At 46.5% G+C, this 17,007-nt stretch overlaps 1 protein-coding gene across 3 annotated transcripts in view; it reads left to right on the plus strand.

Moving 5' to 3' along the window:
- Positions 1 to 1,206: 1,206 nt before the first annotated feature.
- Positions 1,207 to 17,007, plus strand: part of ROR2 (receptor tyrosine kinase like orphan receptor 2) — a 219,793-nt gene continuing 203,992 nt past the window's right edge. The window contains exon 1 of one of the 3 annotated variants that reach the window (XM_033124136.1): positions 1,207 to 1,558. In XM_033124136.1, the coding sequence (XP_032980027.1) occupies positions 1,471 to 1,558 (88 nt within the window). In that variant the 5' untranslated portion in view covers positions 1,207 to 1,470. The remainder of the gene's footprint in view (positions 1,559 to 17,007) is intronic. The other 2 variants (XR_004424742.1, XM_033124130.1) reach the window with 2 other exon arrangements.

Genomic DNA, 17,007 nt, shown 5'->3' on the forward strand with positions numbered 1-17,007 from the left:
CCCGGCTGCCACTGGCCAGTGACAGTGACAGTCCCCCCAACCTGTATTAGAAATGAGAACTGTGTGGGATGCCCCTCCGAACAGATTCAACAGACAGTGAGAGGCCTAATTAATTTTAACAGGGGTAACGGTGGGGCTGGCCCAGCCATGTTGTCCGCAGACCTTAGCAACAGAGCTTTTATTTCCTGCCACGTGTGAGGGAGGTGGTGGAGGGGCAATTAGAGGGGGCAAACTCAGGGCCCTCTGGGTCTGGCACCTAAGGCTTGGGCCATCCCTAATTCACCCCAATCAGCAGGAAATGGTGCTTGAGCAAAAACGCCAAACAAACTGCTTGATAATAAGTTAAAAGATAAACCTCACAAAACAAACAACAGAGACCCTGCAGGTTCCAAATCCTTTCTCCGAGAGAGCAAAAACAAAGAAAATTCCTAAGTTACAAACTGGAGGGTCAGGCCTTCCAATTCCAGACCTTTGCATGTGTTAAGCAAAATCAAGAATAAGCATGAAAATATGTTATTTGAATTGCGTTCAAAATGTCTTTTACAAGTGAAGCAAATTACTTCTGCATGTTCTGGGGGCTCTGCAGAGAACAAATAGTGTTCTGCCTTTAATGGGTAAAATTACACAATTTGCTTTTAACAGTAAACCAAAAGCTGCGGTGGCTTCAGATAGTTATCGCGCTCCAGAGGGCTCCCTCCACGCAGCCCCAGTCCAGCAATTTCTGGGCATTGTGGAGGGATGCGGTGGTCCCCACCCGGCGGGCGCAGCGTGGCGAGGAGGGCCTGGAGGGCGCGGCCTGTTCCTTTCCTTGAACGTTTCCCGTCTTCAAGCCCTTGCTTCTCTGGCTCCCGAGCGAGACTGGGTAGCTCTCTGATTTGCTCCGGTGGAAGCTGGCGGGGCGCAGTGTCTTCCTGAGTTACTGATTTGAGACCAGGCCCCCGGGAGTCCCGCCCCCTGAAGGTGGGTGCGGCTGGACGCCCCCAAGGTGCCACCTTTGTGGCCCAACGTCGGGAGACGTAGGCCCGAGGGCGGGCGCGGGAGGCACGTCCGGGGACGGAGCGGCGGCCCCGGGCCCGGGGTCTCGGGCCCTGGTTTCCCGCGTCACGCCCGCTGCAGGCGCTTCCCTCCGGCAGGGGGCGCCGGCGCGGGCCTCGCTCTGCCCACCAGGGCGGGCGAGCCAGGGACCCTGCCTCCTCCGCGCCCGCGGTCCGCCCCTTGCGCTCGTCCCGGCGGCTGGCCGGACGCCTGAGCCCGCGTCCCGGAGCCTAGAAGCCAGCCCGAGTCCTCACCGCAGCTAGAGCCGAGCTGCGCATCCCGGCCGGGAGAGGAGGCGGACCACAAGTTCCTCGAAAGGGACCAGCTTGCGAAGCGTCCAGGAGGAAGGGCAGCGGACGCGCGGCCGACAGGGGTGGTGGCGCCCGGCCGCCCGAGCCGCGCCGGCCCCTGCGCCCGGCCCCCACGGCCCGCGGCATGGCCCGGGGCCCAGCGCTACCGTTGCTGTGCGCCCCGGCCGTCTGGGCGGCCGCCGCGCTCCTGCTCTGCGCGCCCCGGACCTCAGGTAGGACCCGTACGCCGGTGGGGCTCGCGACTCACGTCCGTGTCTTCCTCAGCCACCGTGTCCGGGCCTCGGCCCCGTTCCCGGCCTGCGCCCGGCTGCCAGGGCTGCTTCCAGTAAGGCGCGCTCCGGGGCCGGCTAAGTGCTTCCAGAAGCCGGGCGGGCGGCGCCTGCGGGAGCCCCTCGCCGGAGGTTTCCGAGGGTCGGGGGTGTGAAGTCGGTCGGGCTGGGGGTCCGAAGAAGCAGGCGTGGGCCGTGCTCCTCAGGACCTTGACTCGGCCCTCTTCCCCGAGGTTAGCTCCGGTGCTGCCGTCTGCGCCGGAGTTCCCCCTGGCCCCGAGAAGCGGACTCCCGACCCCCGCCGCTAGGTTGAGCAGGGCTTCGGCTTCCCTTTTGTTGGCCCCTTCCCCCTCCCCCACCGCCAAGAGGTGGCCGAAGCGGCGTATCCTGTGCCTGGGGTCAGGGATCTCTGGGCAGGCTTGGGGATCTTGGGTTCCTGGCCGCACCCCGGGACCCGGGACGAGGCGCGCGGCTGGAGGGACAGGTCAGGCTCCCTGGTGGCATTTTCCTCGAGGTGGCATTTACCACTGTCCCTGGGGTCCCTGTGCGGACTTCGCCACTTGGACCCAGCGGCGCGCAGGAGTTGCCTAGAGGTTCAGAGTGGGCTGGGGTGCTCGCGGAGGTAGCACTCGTCCACGCCGTCCACACCCGGGTAGCACCCCGGGCCTGCGTGCAGCCCGGCCAGATTCCGGGCACCCTGCCGGGTGGGGGAAGGCGCAGTGCTTCCAGGCCGAGAAGTTTGTAGACTGAGTTTCGCCTCAAGTCCTGAAACACGTAAGTGGGTTTCAGTGTCTCCCACCCCACTCATTAGACCCCCAACCTCTCACTCCTGCAGGCAGGTAAGAATTTGGGGACCCGCGCGAAGGGGCCCAGCTCTTCCCGCGTCCTGCTGCCAGTTGCGCGTTCCAGGGACCTCCGATTCTGGCATGCTGGGCAACCTTTTCTGGGGGGTGTCTGGGTTTAAGCAGATGCTGGATACGTCGGACACTTCTGGCTCCTTGACTTGAAGAAGGGGTTTGCAGTTATATTGCTGTCCCTTAAAAAGCATAACCGCTCAGGGCGCGCGGTGAAATGGTGAGTAAACCGGTACATTCGAAGTCAGTCTGGGGGATTCTGACAATATCCCTGTGGATTTCTGCACCCTTCCACCCGAAAGAAGCCCTCTTCCTCTGGAGTCAGCGGGTTCTTTTGCAGCACTGTCGGCGGGGGATAGGGGTGGGTGGGGGGACTTCACCTTGGGGACTCGACGTGCATTTGCGCAGCGTGGGGGTGATGGCCACTCCCGGGTTAGTCGCCGACCTGTGGCGTGGGTCGGTTTTCGTTGCATTTGCAGGGGAGGGGGTGCGGGGCGGAGGAGTTGGAGGTGGGAGATGTGGGGAGAGGGTGATGGGTCTGCTGCTTACATCAAGGCTGTAAGGAGAATAGGAAAGTGGATCGCATTTCGGGCGGAGTAGCTTAAACGTTACCGTGGTCGTTTCCAGTCCAACTTCAGAAATCTGAGGAACAAAGCAATCCTGCGTCATTTTTGTTAATTGTTGAACCGTGTGGAGGTAATTTTCTTTTTCCAGTAAAATAATAATAATCTCTATAGGGGAGGGAGTAGGAAAGCTGTTTATAATTCTCTCCCTTATGGAATGCTAGGTTAGCTGAAAATTCAAAGAATACGATCATATTCAAAATATGAATCAGTTTTCTGATTACAGGAGATTTGGCGTCTTTTCTGCAGTAAGAGTGTGTAATTTGAGTGTGTTTTATACACGGAATATAAGTTACTGTATAAAAACACGGAAAGATTATTTTAAAAGAATGAGTAAGTTCTTATTCTACCTTTTTATAGAAGGCTCTATTCCCTCGGGAGACAAATACCTGATTTGAGATCGAGTGCCGGCTTAGGTATGATAGTCTGGGAGTAGGGATTTGGGGTCCTCCCCCAGTTTTGACAGTGCAGTGTTTATTTCTGGCCCAGATCCCTGGAGTGATGGTCTTAATAAATAATGATAGTGATCCATTTGAAAGTAAACGAAAACAGCTTGAATAAGAAGACTTTGTGGAAAAAGAAAAGTTTTTATGTATATAGTAAGGCAACATGTTTTTCTTATTATGACTGTGTACCAAGTAATGCAGCAGCACACATTGGAAATGTTTCAGTATTTAATAGTGAGAGCGAGTTTAACCCTTGCATCTACTTGATAAAGAATGCCATCCCGAGACTCTGAACACTACTGACCATGTGTGACATCCGGTTAAGCAGTGGGTGACTGCGGAGGGGGCTCTAGTCAATGAGGCTGAACTTCCGAGTAGTATAGCATGTCAAAGATAGAACACTGTCAAGAAGTCAGCTTAATATTTTGCATGCAAAAAAAAGCAACATTGGTTTAAAAGTGTGCATTTACCAGGGGTAGTTTTTGGTGACAAGTGATCTGCAGATTTACCAGGCAATGTGAAATAACACTTCTATTTTTATTGTTAAACTTTCCTATTGTTAGATCAAAGTACAGCTGTAATTGATGTTTGTATGTCACTGTCTGTTAGGGTGTGATTTGCGGTGAATTACTTGTTCCTTGTAAACGTTTAGCCTTGATTTACCGTTGGAGACATTTAAACCTGGTGGAGACAGAATTTTACGCTGCCCTTTCTTTCAGAACCTTTTCCCTGAGATCAATGGGATAGCAATGCAGGAGTAGGGGAATAGTCCGTCTGACAGGTAGGAAAGATTAACCCCCTGAAGGGGGATTGCTAAAGCCAGGTTTCAGCTGAGAAGTGGCACTCTTTAAAATGCATTCCACCGGAGGCCAGGATGTGGAAAGTTATCATTATCATTGAAATGGAACTGGGTGTGAAAGACTGGGCCTCCCTAATCTGCAGAACCCGGGTCAGTCTGATTACGTACAGGAAACTTGTGTGCTCTAACGTTTTGCCTTGAAGAGCTCTAATTATATAATTCCAAGTTGTAGTCAGAGAAAAGAAAAGTGGGCTACTAAGTGTTACCCCACCCAAGGTTTATAACCATCCTCTAAAACGTTCGTTGATGCCAGAGGATTTTGGTGTTTATCTGGTTTATTCCCCAAGAATCTGGAGGGAGACCTGTAGCCTCCCCCCAGCTCCCCACCCCCCAGTTTTATGGTACCACGTGGAGAAGAGCTAGGCTTCGAAGTTTTGGATTTACCCTGCTGTGCCGTGGGGGTGGGGGTGGGAGCAGTGTACTTACAGACTATGACTCTGTAAGTTGTCATTAAGATATTTCCTTCTCTGGGGACCCTATGGTGACCGTCAAGTGGATATCATCCATGCAAGATTTCAAAGCAAAGTGACGAGGGCTTCGCTTTGCAGAGGAAGCATTCATTCATTGCCATGTAAGTCTGCATTTTGTGTGGCCGATAGTAATTTCCTGAAAGGACCATTGGTCTAAAAGGACTGGTTCTGAAACATGGCTTCTCAGTGACCCTTTGTGTTCTTCGGTTTTATGTTGTTCGACTGCAGCACTGAACAGAAATGTTAAGAGTTCCGTGGGTAAGGAGGGCATCTTGAGTTTTGAAGTAAAAATCTAAACAACAAGGGGCTCCGGCCCACTAATTACGGCTGCAGCCGGCTGCGTTTGCACCAGCCTCCTCCTTTTGGTGTGTGTTTATTTGGTTTGGTCAGGAGCTTGCCAAGTTGGAAATAAGGGCGGGACGGCTCTGCTTCATGTGCAGTTGTCATAAAATACGTCTGGGGCGTGATCTGCTCAAAATCACATTAACAGAGTGGCCAAGGAATTGTTGAACATATTGGAAATTTTCATAAAGCTTTTCAAAACTAGGCAATTGTGTTGGTGTGGTTAGCACCATTTTTTGGATTCCTGGCCTTTTTTTTTTTTTAAGTTCTATCTCTGAAAGAACCAAAAAATTCTAAGCCAATGGGAAGGAAATGATTCCAGAAAAATTTAGCCTAATTAGACTAAGTGTCTTACCCTATAGAAAGTCTTAAGTTCTAGTGGGAGGTGGAGTGTATGTCTTTAATTGTCACTGGAATGAGCTTCAGTAAGCACCCTGTCACTTTTGAGATGTTATCTGGGGAGAATGTGACTGCTTCTTCAAGTCCTCCAGGAGTGGGGGAGGGTTTCCCAACTCCCCAGTGCTCCTGCCTAATGGTTTCCACACTCCACCCTCCTGGAGGGCCAGTTAACCCAGCCTGCAGCCAAATTGCAGAAACCCTCACGGGACAATTGTGTGCTAGACTCTAGTAGCTGCTCAGCACTACTAATGTTCAGGTGAAAATTAATTAAACTGAACTGAACTGAAAGATTCAGTTCCTCCACCTCACTAGCTGCATTTCAGCAGTCCCATGTGGCGGGCGGCGTGTTCCTAGAGAGGACATTGGTATCACTGCAGGAAGCTCTGAGCCACCACTCTTTGTCTAGGGTCTGTGTGTTTGTCACTGTTGCTTTAGGAGTCAGGAGCAAGGAGGTTCTTCCCCTTTTTTGCTTGGAGTTTTGTTTGTTGACTGTGGGAAATTTAAAGGCAAACTCTAACTGGATGGCTCTGACCTGTGGAACCAGCGGCCCCTCCCTGAGGCTTAGCAAGTGTCTGAAGACCAACGCAATGGGGCCTGAGCTGTAGGGACCATGAGGAATTGGGGGAGGACATCAGAATTTTATCTAGAACGTGAGCAGCCCACATATGGATGGCAAGAGGGGTGTAGGAAGGGAGTGAGGGGGGCAGGCTGAGAAAGCTTCAGGCACAACCTCTGGGTCACCTTCCACCTTGGATATCAGTCCACCTTGTAGCTCTATAGTAGAATGTTATTTTGTGTTTTCAACTTTTATAGAACATTGGGAACTAACATTTGGAAACTGGGAATTTTATTCCTGAAAGTGAAATAATACCCAGTTTACCACATTATAGTCTTCTTATAACATGGGATTCATTTTCAGAGCAATTTAAAGTAATGAAAAATTGAGGACCACAATAATTCTATAGGAAGAGATGGTAACGAGGTGGGTTCTTGTCTTAAATCAGCATGAGAGGTGGATGGGAACAGGTGTGGAGGGACTGGCTGGCTGTGCATCTGCTTATTTTTGCAAAAAGAAACATAGGAGAAACCAGAAAGTAACATTGGTTACTCAGATCTTTCTTTATTAATGTAAAGTGTGCATAAAATAGACCCCTCTAACCATTTTAAGTGTACAATTCACTGGCATTAAGTACATTCACATTGTTGTTCCACCGCCACCACCAACATCTCCATCATTTCTTCTCCCCAAACTAAAACTCTGACCCCATTAAACAACACTCCCCAGTCCCCCTTCTCCAGCTCCTGGCACCCACCATTCTACTTTCTGTCTGTATGAGTTTAACTACTCTAGGTCCCTTCCATAAGTGGAATCACACAATATTTGTCCTTTTTTGTCTGGCTTCTTTCACTCAGCATAGTGTTTTCAAGGTTCATCCATGTTGTAGCATGTGTCGGTACTTAATTTTTTTTAAGGCCGAATACGATTCCATTGTACACACACACACACACACGCACAGAGCCCATATTATAGCACATTTTGTTTTTCCATGTATTGGCAGACGTTTGAGTTGTTCCTACCTTTTGAGTATTGTGAATAATGCTGTTATGAACCTGGGTGTAAAAATATTTGAGACCCTGCTTTCAATTCTTTTGGGTGTATACCCATAAGTGGGATTGCTGAATCATATGGTAGTTCTATTTTTAATTTTTTAATTTATTGCCAACACTTGTTCTTTTCTGTTTTATTGATAATATTAGCTTGAGTATGAATTGGTACCTCATTGTGGTTTTGGCTTGCATTTCTCTAACGACTAGTGATGGTGAGCACCTTTCATGTCATTTGTGTATACAGAAGGTGCCAAAAAATGTATACACATTTAAGAAAGGAGAAAAACTATTAAATTGTAATGTTCAATATATACTGATAACAAAAAGATGAATACAAGTTATGTGTATACATTTTTTTGGCACCCCCGGTATTTCATTGCTGTTTGTGTATCTTCTTTGGAGAAATGTTTATTTAAATCCTTTGCCCATTTTTAAATCAGATTTTTTTGGGGGGGTTGAGCTATAGGGTTTCTATATATTCTGGATATTAACTCCTTATCAAGTATATGATTTGTACGTATTTTCTCCCATTCTGTGGGTCGCCTTTCCACTCTGTTGATCATGTCTTTTGATGCACAAAAGTTTTTAATTTTAATGAATCCAGCTTATTATTTTCTTGTTTTACCTGTGCTTTTTTTTAGTGTCACATCCAAGAAATCATTGCTAAGTCCAATGTCTTGAAGTTTTCTTCTAAAAATTTTGTAGTTTTAGCTTTTATGTTTAGGTACTTAACTCATTTTGAGTTAATTTTTGCACATGGTGTAAGGTAATTGTCCAACTTCATTATTTTGCATGTGGATATCTAATTTTCCCAGCACCCTCTGTTGAAAAGACTGTTCTTTTTCCACCGAATGGTCTTGCATCCTTGTCATTTACTGTATATATAGGGTTTATTCCTGGGCTCTCTATTCCATTGGTCTATGTGTCTGTCCTTATGCCACTGTTTTGATTACTGTAGCTTTATAGTATATTTTGAAATCAGAAGTATGAGTCCTCCAACTTTGTTTTCTAGATTGTTTTGGCTATTTGGGAGCCCTTGAAATTCCATATCAATTTTAGGAGGATTTCCTATTTCTGCAAAAAATGTCATTGGGATTTTGATAAGGTTTGCCTTGAGTCTGTAGACTGCTTGGGTAGTATGGACATCTTAGCAGGTCTTCTAGTCCACAAACATGGAATGTCTTTCCATTATTTACTTCTTTATTTCTCTCAGCAATGTTTTTTAGTTTTCAGTGTACAAGTCTGTCACCCACTTGATTAAATTTATTCCTAAATATTTTTTTCTTTTCAGTGCTATTGTGAATGGAAATGTTTTCTTCATTTCCTTTCAGATTGTTCTTTGTTACCGTGTAGAAATGCAACTGATTTTTGCCTGTTGATTTTGTATCCTGCAGGTTTGCTGAATTTGTTTATTAGCTCAAATAGAATTTCTGTGGATGTGTATGTAAGATCATGTCATCTGGAACAGAGATAATTTTCCTTCTTTCTAATTTTGGATGCCTCATTTCTTTAAAAAAATTTTTTGCCTAATTGCTTTGTCTAGAACATCCAGTACTATGCTTAATAGAAGTGGTGAAAGGGGACATCCTTGTCTTGTTCCTGATCTTAGAGGAAAAGCTTTCAGTGTTTCACCATTGAGTACAATGTCAGCTATGAGCTTATAGTAATGTGGCCTTTATTATGTTAAGATGGTTTCCTTCTATTCTTAGTTTATTCTTCATATTTTTGTATTGTTTTGACTTTTGGAACATTCAAATGTTCTACATGTTCAAAAAATCAAATCATTAAAGATGGCAGGAAACTAAAACTGATTGTAAACAAGTAAATGAACAATTATACTGCAAGTGAATAACAACTACACTGACGGGAAAAAAGAAACCTAGTTCAAGTGAATGTGGACTCAGTACTTTGACTATACAGAGGGTGCCAAAAAAAAATTGTATACACATTTTAAGAAAGGAAAAAACTATTAAAATTGTAATATAGTGGTACCTTGGTTTTCTAACGTAATTCGTTCCGGAAAACCGTTCAAGTTCTGAAACGTTAGAAAATAGCCGACACCTAGGCCTCAGGATCTTGCACTCAGCGGAAGCCGCGTGACATGTTCGACTTCCAAGGCCTGTTCGAAAACCGAAGCATTTACTTCTGGGTTTAAGGCGGTCGTAAACTGAAATGTTTGTCAACGGAGACGTTTGAAAACTGAGGTACTACTGTACTCAGTATAAACTGATAACAAAAGATGAATACAAGTCATGTTTGACTTCTGCAGTTACAAGAGATGCTCAAAGTGGTTACCATCAGCGTCCAGACACTTCAAATTACTGCAAACTACTGCTTGAGCAACGTTGACCAAAGTATCCACTTGTATACATTTCTTTGGCACCCCCCCCCCATATCCTCAATCTGGGTTAAAAACAACAGCAATAACAACAACAACGAAAGACCTGATAACAAATCCTGCATTCTTAATAGGTTTGTTTCTTATCGTGGTATGTATGTAACAATTTTAAAATGGTTTTGTGTGAATTGAGGGATTGGGCAAATAAGAGGTGTGTTGATAGCATTTGAGCCAGGTTCCCACTGGAAGAAAGGAGATACAAGTATGGAACGAGGGGAGGCAGGGAAGGACTAGGAGGGGTTGGATTGGAATTGGGAAGATTGGTATAGCTCATGATTTCATATATTCATATTCATATGTATACACACATACACATATATAAAATATGTTAAGATTATAAATCATAATTTGTAAAATATATTTTTCTATACGTAACAGATACTTCCTAGCACCTCATTAGCAATGAGCCCTCTTAGTTCCCAGATCTTGGTTTCTAAGTACCATTGCACACTAAAGGAACTAGCATGCCTTGGAGAAATGACTGATTATGATTTCAGGACAGGGAAAAATACAAGGTGAAACAGGAGCATGTTCTTGTAATAGAAAGTAAGTGATCGAAAACAAAGGGAGCATATCAAATACACAGCTGCCAACTTGGAGGTATTACATTGGTCAAATCTGGGGCAATTTAAGCATCAAAAAAATAAGGACAAGCATAGATTATGTGTGCAACAAGGTAGAAATTTGTGATTCAAAACTGAGAAGTAAAGAAGTAATTAAACACATGTATGAGATTCCTAGGGTTGCCATTACAAAGTACCACAAAGTAAGTGACTTAAAATAATATAAATTGATTCTCTCACAGTTCTGAAAGCCAGAAGTCCAAAAATCAAGGTGTTAGCAGTGCATGCTCCCTCTGAAGGCCGTGAGGGAGAATCCTTCTTTGCTTCTTCTGGTTCCTGGTGGCTCCTGGCATTCCTTGGCTTGTGGTAGCATCTTTCCAGTGTCTGCTCCATCTTCATGTGGCGTTCTCTTCTGTGTGTCTCTTCCTCTTCTTATAAAAACAGCAGTCATTTGATTTAGGCCCATTTTAAATAGAGGATGGTTTCATCTCTACATCATAAGGTCACATTTGAAGTTCTGGGTGAATATGAATTTCGGGGGGCACTAGTCAACCATTACTCGTACATTATGTAATAAATGTAAGTGGGGTTGAAGAGGGGGCACGTTCTTATAGCCAAATGCCAACTGTGGAAAAATCACATTTGTAGCAATAATTGTACAGATTGATTTGGGCAAGAGTCATCAGTGAATGCTGAATCTAATTAAATGGGGCCATGTTTGATGGGGAGCAGGAAATGTTCATGGCTTAAAGTATTTCCTCACAGAGTCCTTATTTGCAAGGGCACAATTAATGACTGTAGACTGGAGAAACTGGACATCACCCTAACTGGGTGACCAAGGCCACCGGTGTGGGCAGATGGATGCGGTCCTTCTGGGAAGGAAGGGCATCGCTTAGGTTCTGTTCCAGCTACGGTGCAGAACTGGATCTGATGGTGACACAAACCAGGAAGCCCAAGTGGAGGGGACTATGAAACAACTGGCCCATAGAGAAGGACAGACACAGCCGAGGAACGGTCCACGGGACGTGACTGCTGCACGCAGAATGTGGTTCCAGATGAGCCCGTGCTGGAGCGCGGGCACGCCGATGGATAAGATCGGAACCTCGGATGCAGCTGCCTCGTGGACATACATTTTGGGCAAGTGTCCAAGTTAGCTCTCCGGATTCTGTGAATTACTGAAGTTCTGGGGGAGAAGGTCCTTGCTTGTAGAAAGTGTATACTGAGTTTTAACTAAGGGTTAAAAGGCGTGATGTCTGCAATCTACCCAGATAGTTCAGAATTAAAAAAAAATACTGTGGGTACAGAGAGAGAATGATGAAGCACATGGGATTAAACGTGAAAAACTAGTGAATTTGAGTAAGAGTATGGGGGAGTTTTATGCATGAAACTTGCAATTTTTATATAAATTTAAAATTATTTTGAAATTAAGAATGTAAACTATTCTGTGGTAACAAATGTGTGACTGCAGCCAGTGGGCTCAGTAACAGAATGCCGCACATCCTCTTAGGACAAAGACTCGAATGGTTGCAGTTTTATTGGAAATGGTGTAAGACCTGACATAGGGATGGGGTGGGCGGGATCCATGTGCCTTTTAGGCTAGACAGCGTTTCATCCACAGCACCGAAAATCGCCAGTCTCAGTCTAGTGTCTGGACCGCCAGAACTTCTGACGTGTTTTTCCTTAGGTTTTTTTATTCTGGAAGACTTTAAACATATGTAAAATTAGACCAGTACAGTGAACCCCTACGTATTTTTCATTCAGCTTCAACAGTCACCACGTTCTATTAATTTTGTTTCATTCCCTCTGGCCCACTTAATGAGCCCCAGACAGTCTTAATTTTTTACCTGTAAATACTTCAGCATGAATGGTAAGAACTGTTTTCCACATAATCTCAATACTGTTATCACAGGCAAGGGTTATCCAATACCCAGGCCCTGCCCAGTTTTCCCAGCTTTGTGGAAAATAGCCTTTTACACTGGTTTGTTCACCGTGGCGGGATCTAGGCCAGGTGCACCCATGAGCCTTGGAAGTTTCTGCCCTGAGAACTGCCTTCACCCAGACCTGGGGTTCCGTTGTCCTGCCGCTCTGAGGTCCAGTAGGTGCACATGCTGCATCTGTCCCTTCCCAAGATAGGGCTGCCCCCTGGTGCAGAGGCTCAGGGACCTCTCTTGGAGGAGTGTGGGGTGGGGGGGGGCCAGGGCGGGCCCCTGGAGCTTTGTCTAATCCAGCCCTTCCCAGTCTCTTTATTCTGCACCCCTCTTTCCTGTCGCCGGTTACCACTCCCAGGAGACGTACTCTGCAGAGGCCTGTGTGGAATGGCTTATTAAAACCAAGGGTGCTGAGGTGTAGAAAGGGATGGAGGAATGTGTTTCGCTTGTAGGTGTATATTCCCCCCACCCTTCAACAGCGAAAGACTCAGTTTCGTGCTTCCTAGTGTAGAGGATTGGACATCCCACTGGACTATTCAGACGATCGGATGGAGAGAACATTTCACAACCTATAGGATAGATGAGGGCTTTCATATCAAGAATACATAAAGAACTCATACGATACAGAACAAAATTAAATGCCCCAATTAAGGAAGGGACACAGGGCACAGCAGGCAGTTTGCAAGACAACAAATAGAAAAGGGCAAAAATTTAGGAACAGAGTCTGCCTTTATTAGGATTCAAGAAAATGCAACTTATTTGCAGTGTTCTTCTGACTGAAGCTTTGGCTGAGGTCAGAGGGGGTGCGAAGGCCTTGTCAGCAGCGATGAGGGGAACGTGGCACTGTGGATGTAAGGTGTCACTTAGAGGGCAGTTTGACCTTGGCTGTTACCAGTGAAAATACATGTGTTCTGTTGCCTGCTCTAAAAACATGCGTGCCGTGCCACAGGGCTGTTATTTCTCATGGTGAAAAACTGGAAATACTGACATGCCTTTTAAGGGGAGCCATGACCAGCCCCATGTCTCAACTATGGATTCATGTACAACAGCAAAATGAATTTGGAGACCCATGGATGCCACTGGAGGAAGATTTCAAAGAGAGATTCTGCGTGGGCAGAAAATCAGGTTGCAGAAGATGGACACCGCATGTGATTGATCTAAAAACTCCCACCTAAAAAATGCGTACTTCTGTGGAGTTATGCATTTCTGTGGAGTTACCTGTCTCTAGAATAAGATCTCCAGTCTCCATTCAGACTGACAGTAGTGACCCTGGGTTCATCTTTTATGCCATCACACCTCCTTGCTGGTGATTCTTTATTGAACCCTTTCTTCGGGTTTCTGGGGAAGACATTCATCTCTACAAACTTAAGTACATGAGTCGGGGTTGCTGCCATAGTTATCGCCTCTCTCTCCTTTCTTCTCCTTGTCATGTTGGGCTCTGGCCAGAGGGGAAGGTGAAGGAAAAGCATGGGAAGTCATTAATTGAGGAGTCCATGGAAGTTCATGAACTTTTTAGGGGTGCATCTTGATCTCTGGGGTGTTCTGTGGATGGTGAAGAAATGGAAGGTTGGAGATTCAGGGCACTTGTGTCAGCCTATCCTCTGGGTTTTCAGACTCTCCACAAGGGGCATATCTCTTGGCTGTTTGAACCACATCCTATTCTAAATGTATTGAACATTTTAAAGCTGTCATGGAAACCCCCACCCCAGGTTGCCTCCTGCCAGCCTGCCAGGGGTGTTGGTGGCGTCTGGGCCAGCTAGTGGTGGTGCAGACCAGCAGCCATCTCTGTTAAATCCTAGGATCTCAAGTTTGCACTGAGAGCTGTTGAAATACTTTTCACCTTGTGTAAATGGCCACAAGAATCAGAATTTTATCGATATTCTGAAACTAAAGCAAAATATGGGAAATCTGAAAGGATGTTGAGGTGGAAATATGACTGGAGCTGGCTTTCAAAATTTACAGTTTCACAAACTCATACATTTAGAGAACAAGTTGATGATGTTGAAGGGAGGGTTGGGGAATGGGCGGGAAAGGGGGCGGGATTAAGAAGTACAAACTTCCAGTTATACAATAAATCACGAGGATGTAATGTACAACATAGGAAGTACAGGCCGTAATACAATAACGATGCTCTGTGACAGGTGGGTACTAGACTTACTGTGGTGATCACGTTGGAAGGTATATAAACATAGAATCGCTATGTTGTGCACCTGAAACTCATTTAGTGTTGTATGTCAACTATAATTGAAAAATAAAGAAATGGAACTTGGAGGAAGGTGGTCAAAAGGTACAGACTTCCAGTTATAAATAAATACTAAGGATGTAATGCACAGCATAGCATGGTGACTACAGTTATCACTGCTGGATGGTATACAGGAAAGTTGTGAAGAGAGTACATCCTAAGAGTTCTCACCACAAGGAAACTTTTTTCTTTTTATTGTATTTATATGAGATGATGGGTGATAACTAAACTTGTTGTGGTAGTCATTTCACAATATCTGTAATTAAAACCATTATGCTGTACACCTTAAACTTAATGGTGATGTATGTCAATTATATCCCAATAAAATTGGAAAATAATTTTAAAACCCACCAAAATTGAGTTTCAGTTTTTATGGCTATTAAGATGGAGGCTCATTGCTCTCACTTAATGACTTCTTATAAAGAGAATATTATACTGTTATAGGTTGAATTGTGTTTCCCCAAAAAAGATACCTTGGGGTCCTAACCCCCAGTACTTCAGAATGTGACCTTATTTGCAGAGAGGGTCTTTACAGATATAATCAAGTTAACGTCATTAAGGTGGGCCTAATCCAGCATGACTGGTGTCCTTATAAAACTGGTGAAATTTGGATACAGAGACAGATATGCGTAGAGGAAAGAAGACGTGAAACCACAGGGAGGCCGTCTGCAAGCTAAGGAAAGAGGCCTCAGGAGAAAGCAGCCCTGCCCACACCTTGATCTTGGACTTCTGGCCTCCAAAACAGAGATGATAAGTGTCTATTGTTTAAGCTGCCCTGGCTGTGGTGCTTTTGTTAAGGCAGCCCAGCTGACTCATATATACACATTTACACTTATGTGCGTGCTAATCAGGTACTGTTTTCTCTTGGTTCTGTTTTTTGTAGCATCTGCGTGAGAATTTGATAAAAACGTTTACTGCTACCGACACCCCTTCTATCTGAGCCCTTTGGGCCTGGTGTGGTAGCTATAATAACAGGCTTGGCCCAGGGCTGGTTAGTGTGGGGGTCAGGAGTCCAGCCTAGCACAGGCCTTCTGTGCTTATAGCTGGACATGGGTGAGTCCAACCTGCTGGAGAGCTTGGCATCAGAGGGCAAGTCCATCCTCCTGGAGAGCTTGGGGGCCAGTGCTGCTTCTCTGGACAGCACTGCAGCCAGCCCCAGGTGGCCTCTGAGCACGGCTGTGCTGCCTGCCCTCCTGTCCAGGCATGCTCTCCAGGGATTGTGGGTCAGCATCCCATCTGTCCCCTCTTCCCTCCTCTAGCTGCTTGCCTGGCTCTCGAGAAGGGACTGGAGGCTTTGACAGACGACTTCCCAGAGGTGAAAGCCAGAGAAGTGGCCCCTTACACGCTTCTCTTCCAGGGTGAGCCCCAAGATACCAGATGCCCATCCAGGCCCCCATCTAGGCCTTTGTTTCCCTGGGGAAGCCTGGATAACAACAACAACAACAAAAACCCAAGGAAAGCAGACATCCTCAGGAGCTGGGGTTGTGTGTGTGGCTGCCAGCCTGTTGATTTATCCAGGCCTGGGGGTCTTTGAAGTAGGAGGCCACTGGACTCCTTAAAGGCTGGCTGGGTGGGGAGGCCCTGGAAATGCCAGATGGAGAGGAAGGGGCAAGTGGGCCAGGGTTGGCTTGCAGTGTCCCGGGTTCAGGGGGTCCTGGGAAGGCTGGTAAGGGAAGGAGATCTGGAAGTGCTTCCTTCACTTCTGTCCTGTTACTAAGCACAGGGGTAGCTCTCCAGCAGCGGAAGATTCCCATGGACAGAAAAAAGCATTGACTTGGCACTGGCCCTGAGTTTGCCAATGGGGGCCCCAGGCCACCCCCTGAGAAGCTTTTGTGGAGACCTAGGGCAGGGGCACAGGGTTGTGTGGCCAGCTGCTCATCAGAGGGGCCACTGGGCTAGGCTCCTTTGGGTGCTGGGGAATGTAGTGTGTGTGGGGTCATGCAGAGAGGACTTAGAATGAGCTGTGTGCAGTGTCCCGTGCATGCCAGTGGCTGCCGAGGCTTCTGACAGTGAATGCTTTGGAGCAGCAGCTGCGGGATTCTGATCTGTCAACTGATGATCGTGGGCACCAATTCAACGTCAACAGGAATCCCCAATTTGGGTTGTGGTGAAGAAGGAAACTTTATTCAGCACAGCTTTGAAGCAGCATGGTTGGCCCTGGGGTGAGGCCCCTTTCTGGCTAGACATCTCCACTCTGCTCTGGTGAGATGTCTTTGGTGTTTCAGCGCCAGCCAGGGAAACCCAGTCTTCAGTCTTTGGCAGAAGGGAAAGTGTGCTCTCTGAGCCAGAGGGGAGCTGACTTATATAGAGAGAAGTCCCTGCCCCTAGTCCCAGATTTCTCAGTCCTCATGTAAATGAAGATTCCAAATGCATGCAGTTTGATTGGTCCAAAAAGCACTGTCCTGATTGGTTAGAATGGAGATGCTCTGATTGGTCAGTGAAGATCCTGGGGCTATAGCTGTTCATCTCTGGTTTGGTAGAGCCTCAGTTCTATGGGTTGAAATACAATTCCAGGAACTCCTTTATAAGGATTGGTCAGTAGCAGGCACCCAGTGCTAGCAGGCAGTTCAGTGCAAGCTTTTCCCTGAAGGATGGTTTGCATGCGAGGCTCCTGCTTAGAAATGGCGCTAGGCTCTGTTTTAAAATTTGAGCCCAGTTAG

The sequence above is a fragment of the Rhinolophus ferrumequinum genome, chromosome 12 (genome assembly GCF_004115265.2).
Source record: "Rhinolophus ferrumequinum isolate MPI-CBG mRhiFer1 chromosome 12, mRhiFer1_v1.p, whole genome shotgun sequence".
NCBI classification, from domain to species: domain Eukaryota; kingdom Metazoa; phylum Chordata; class Mammalia; order Chiroptera; family Rhinolophidae; genus Rhinolophus; species Rhinolophus ferrumequinum.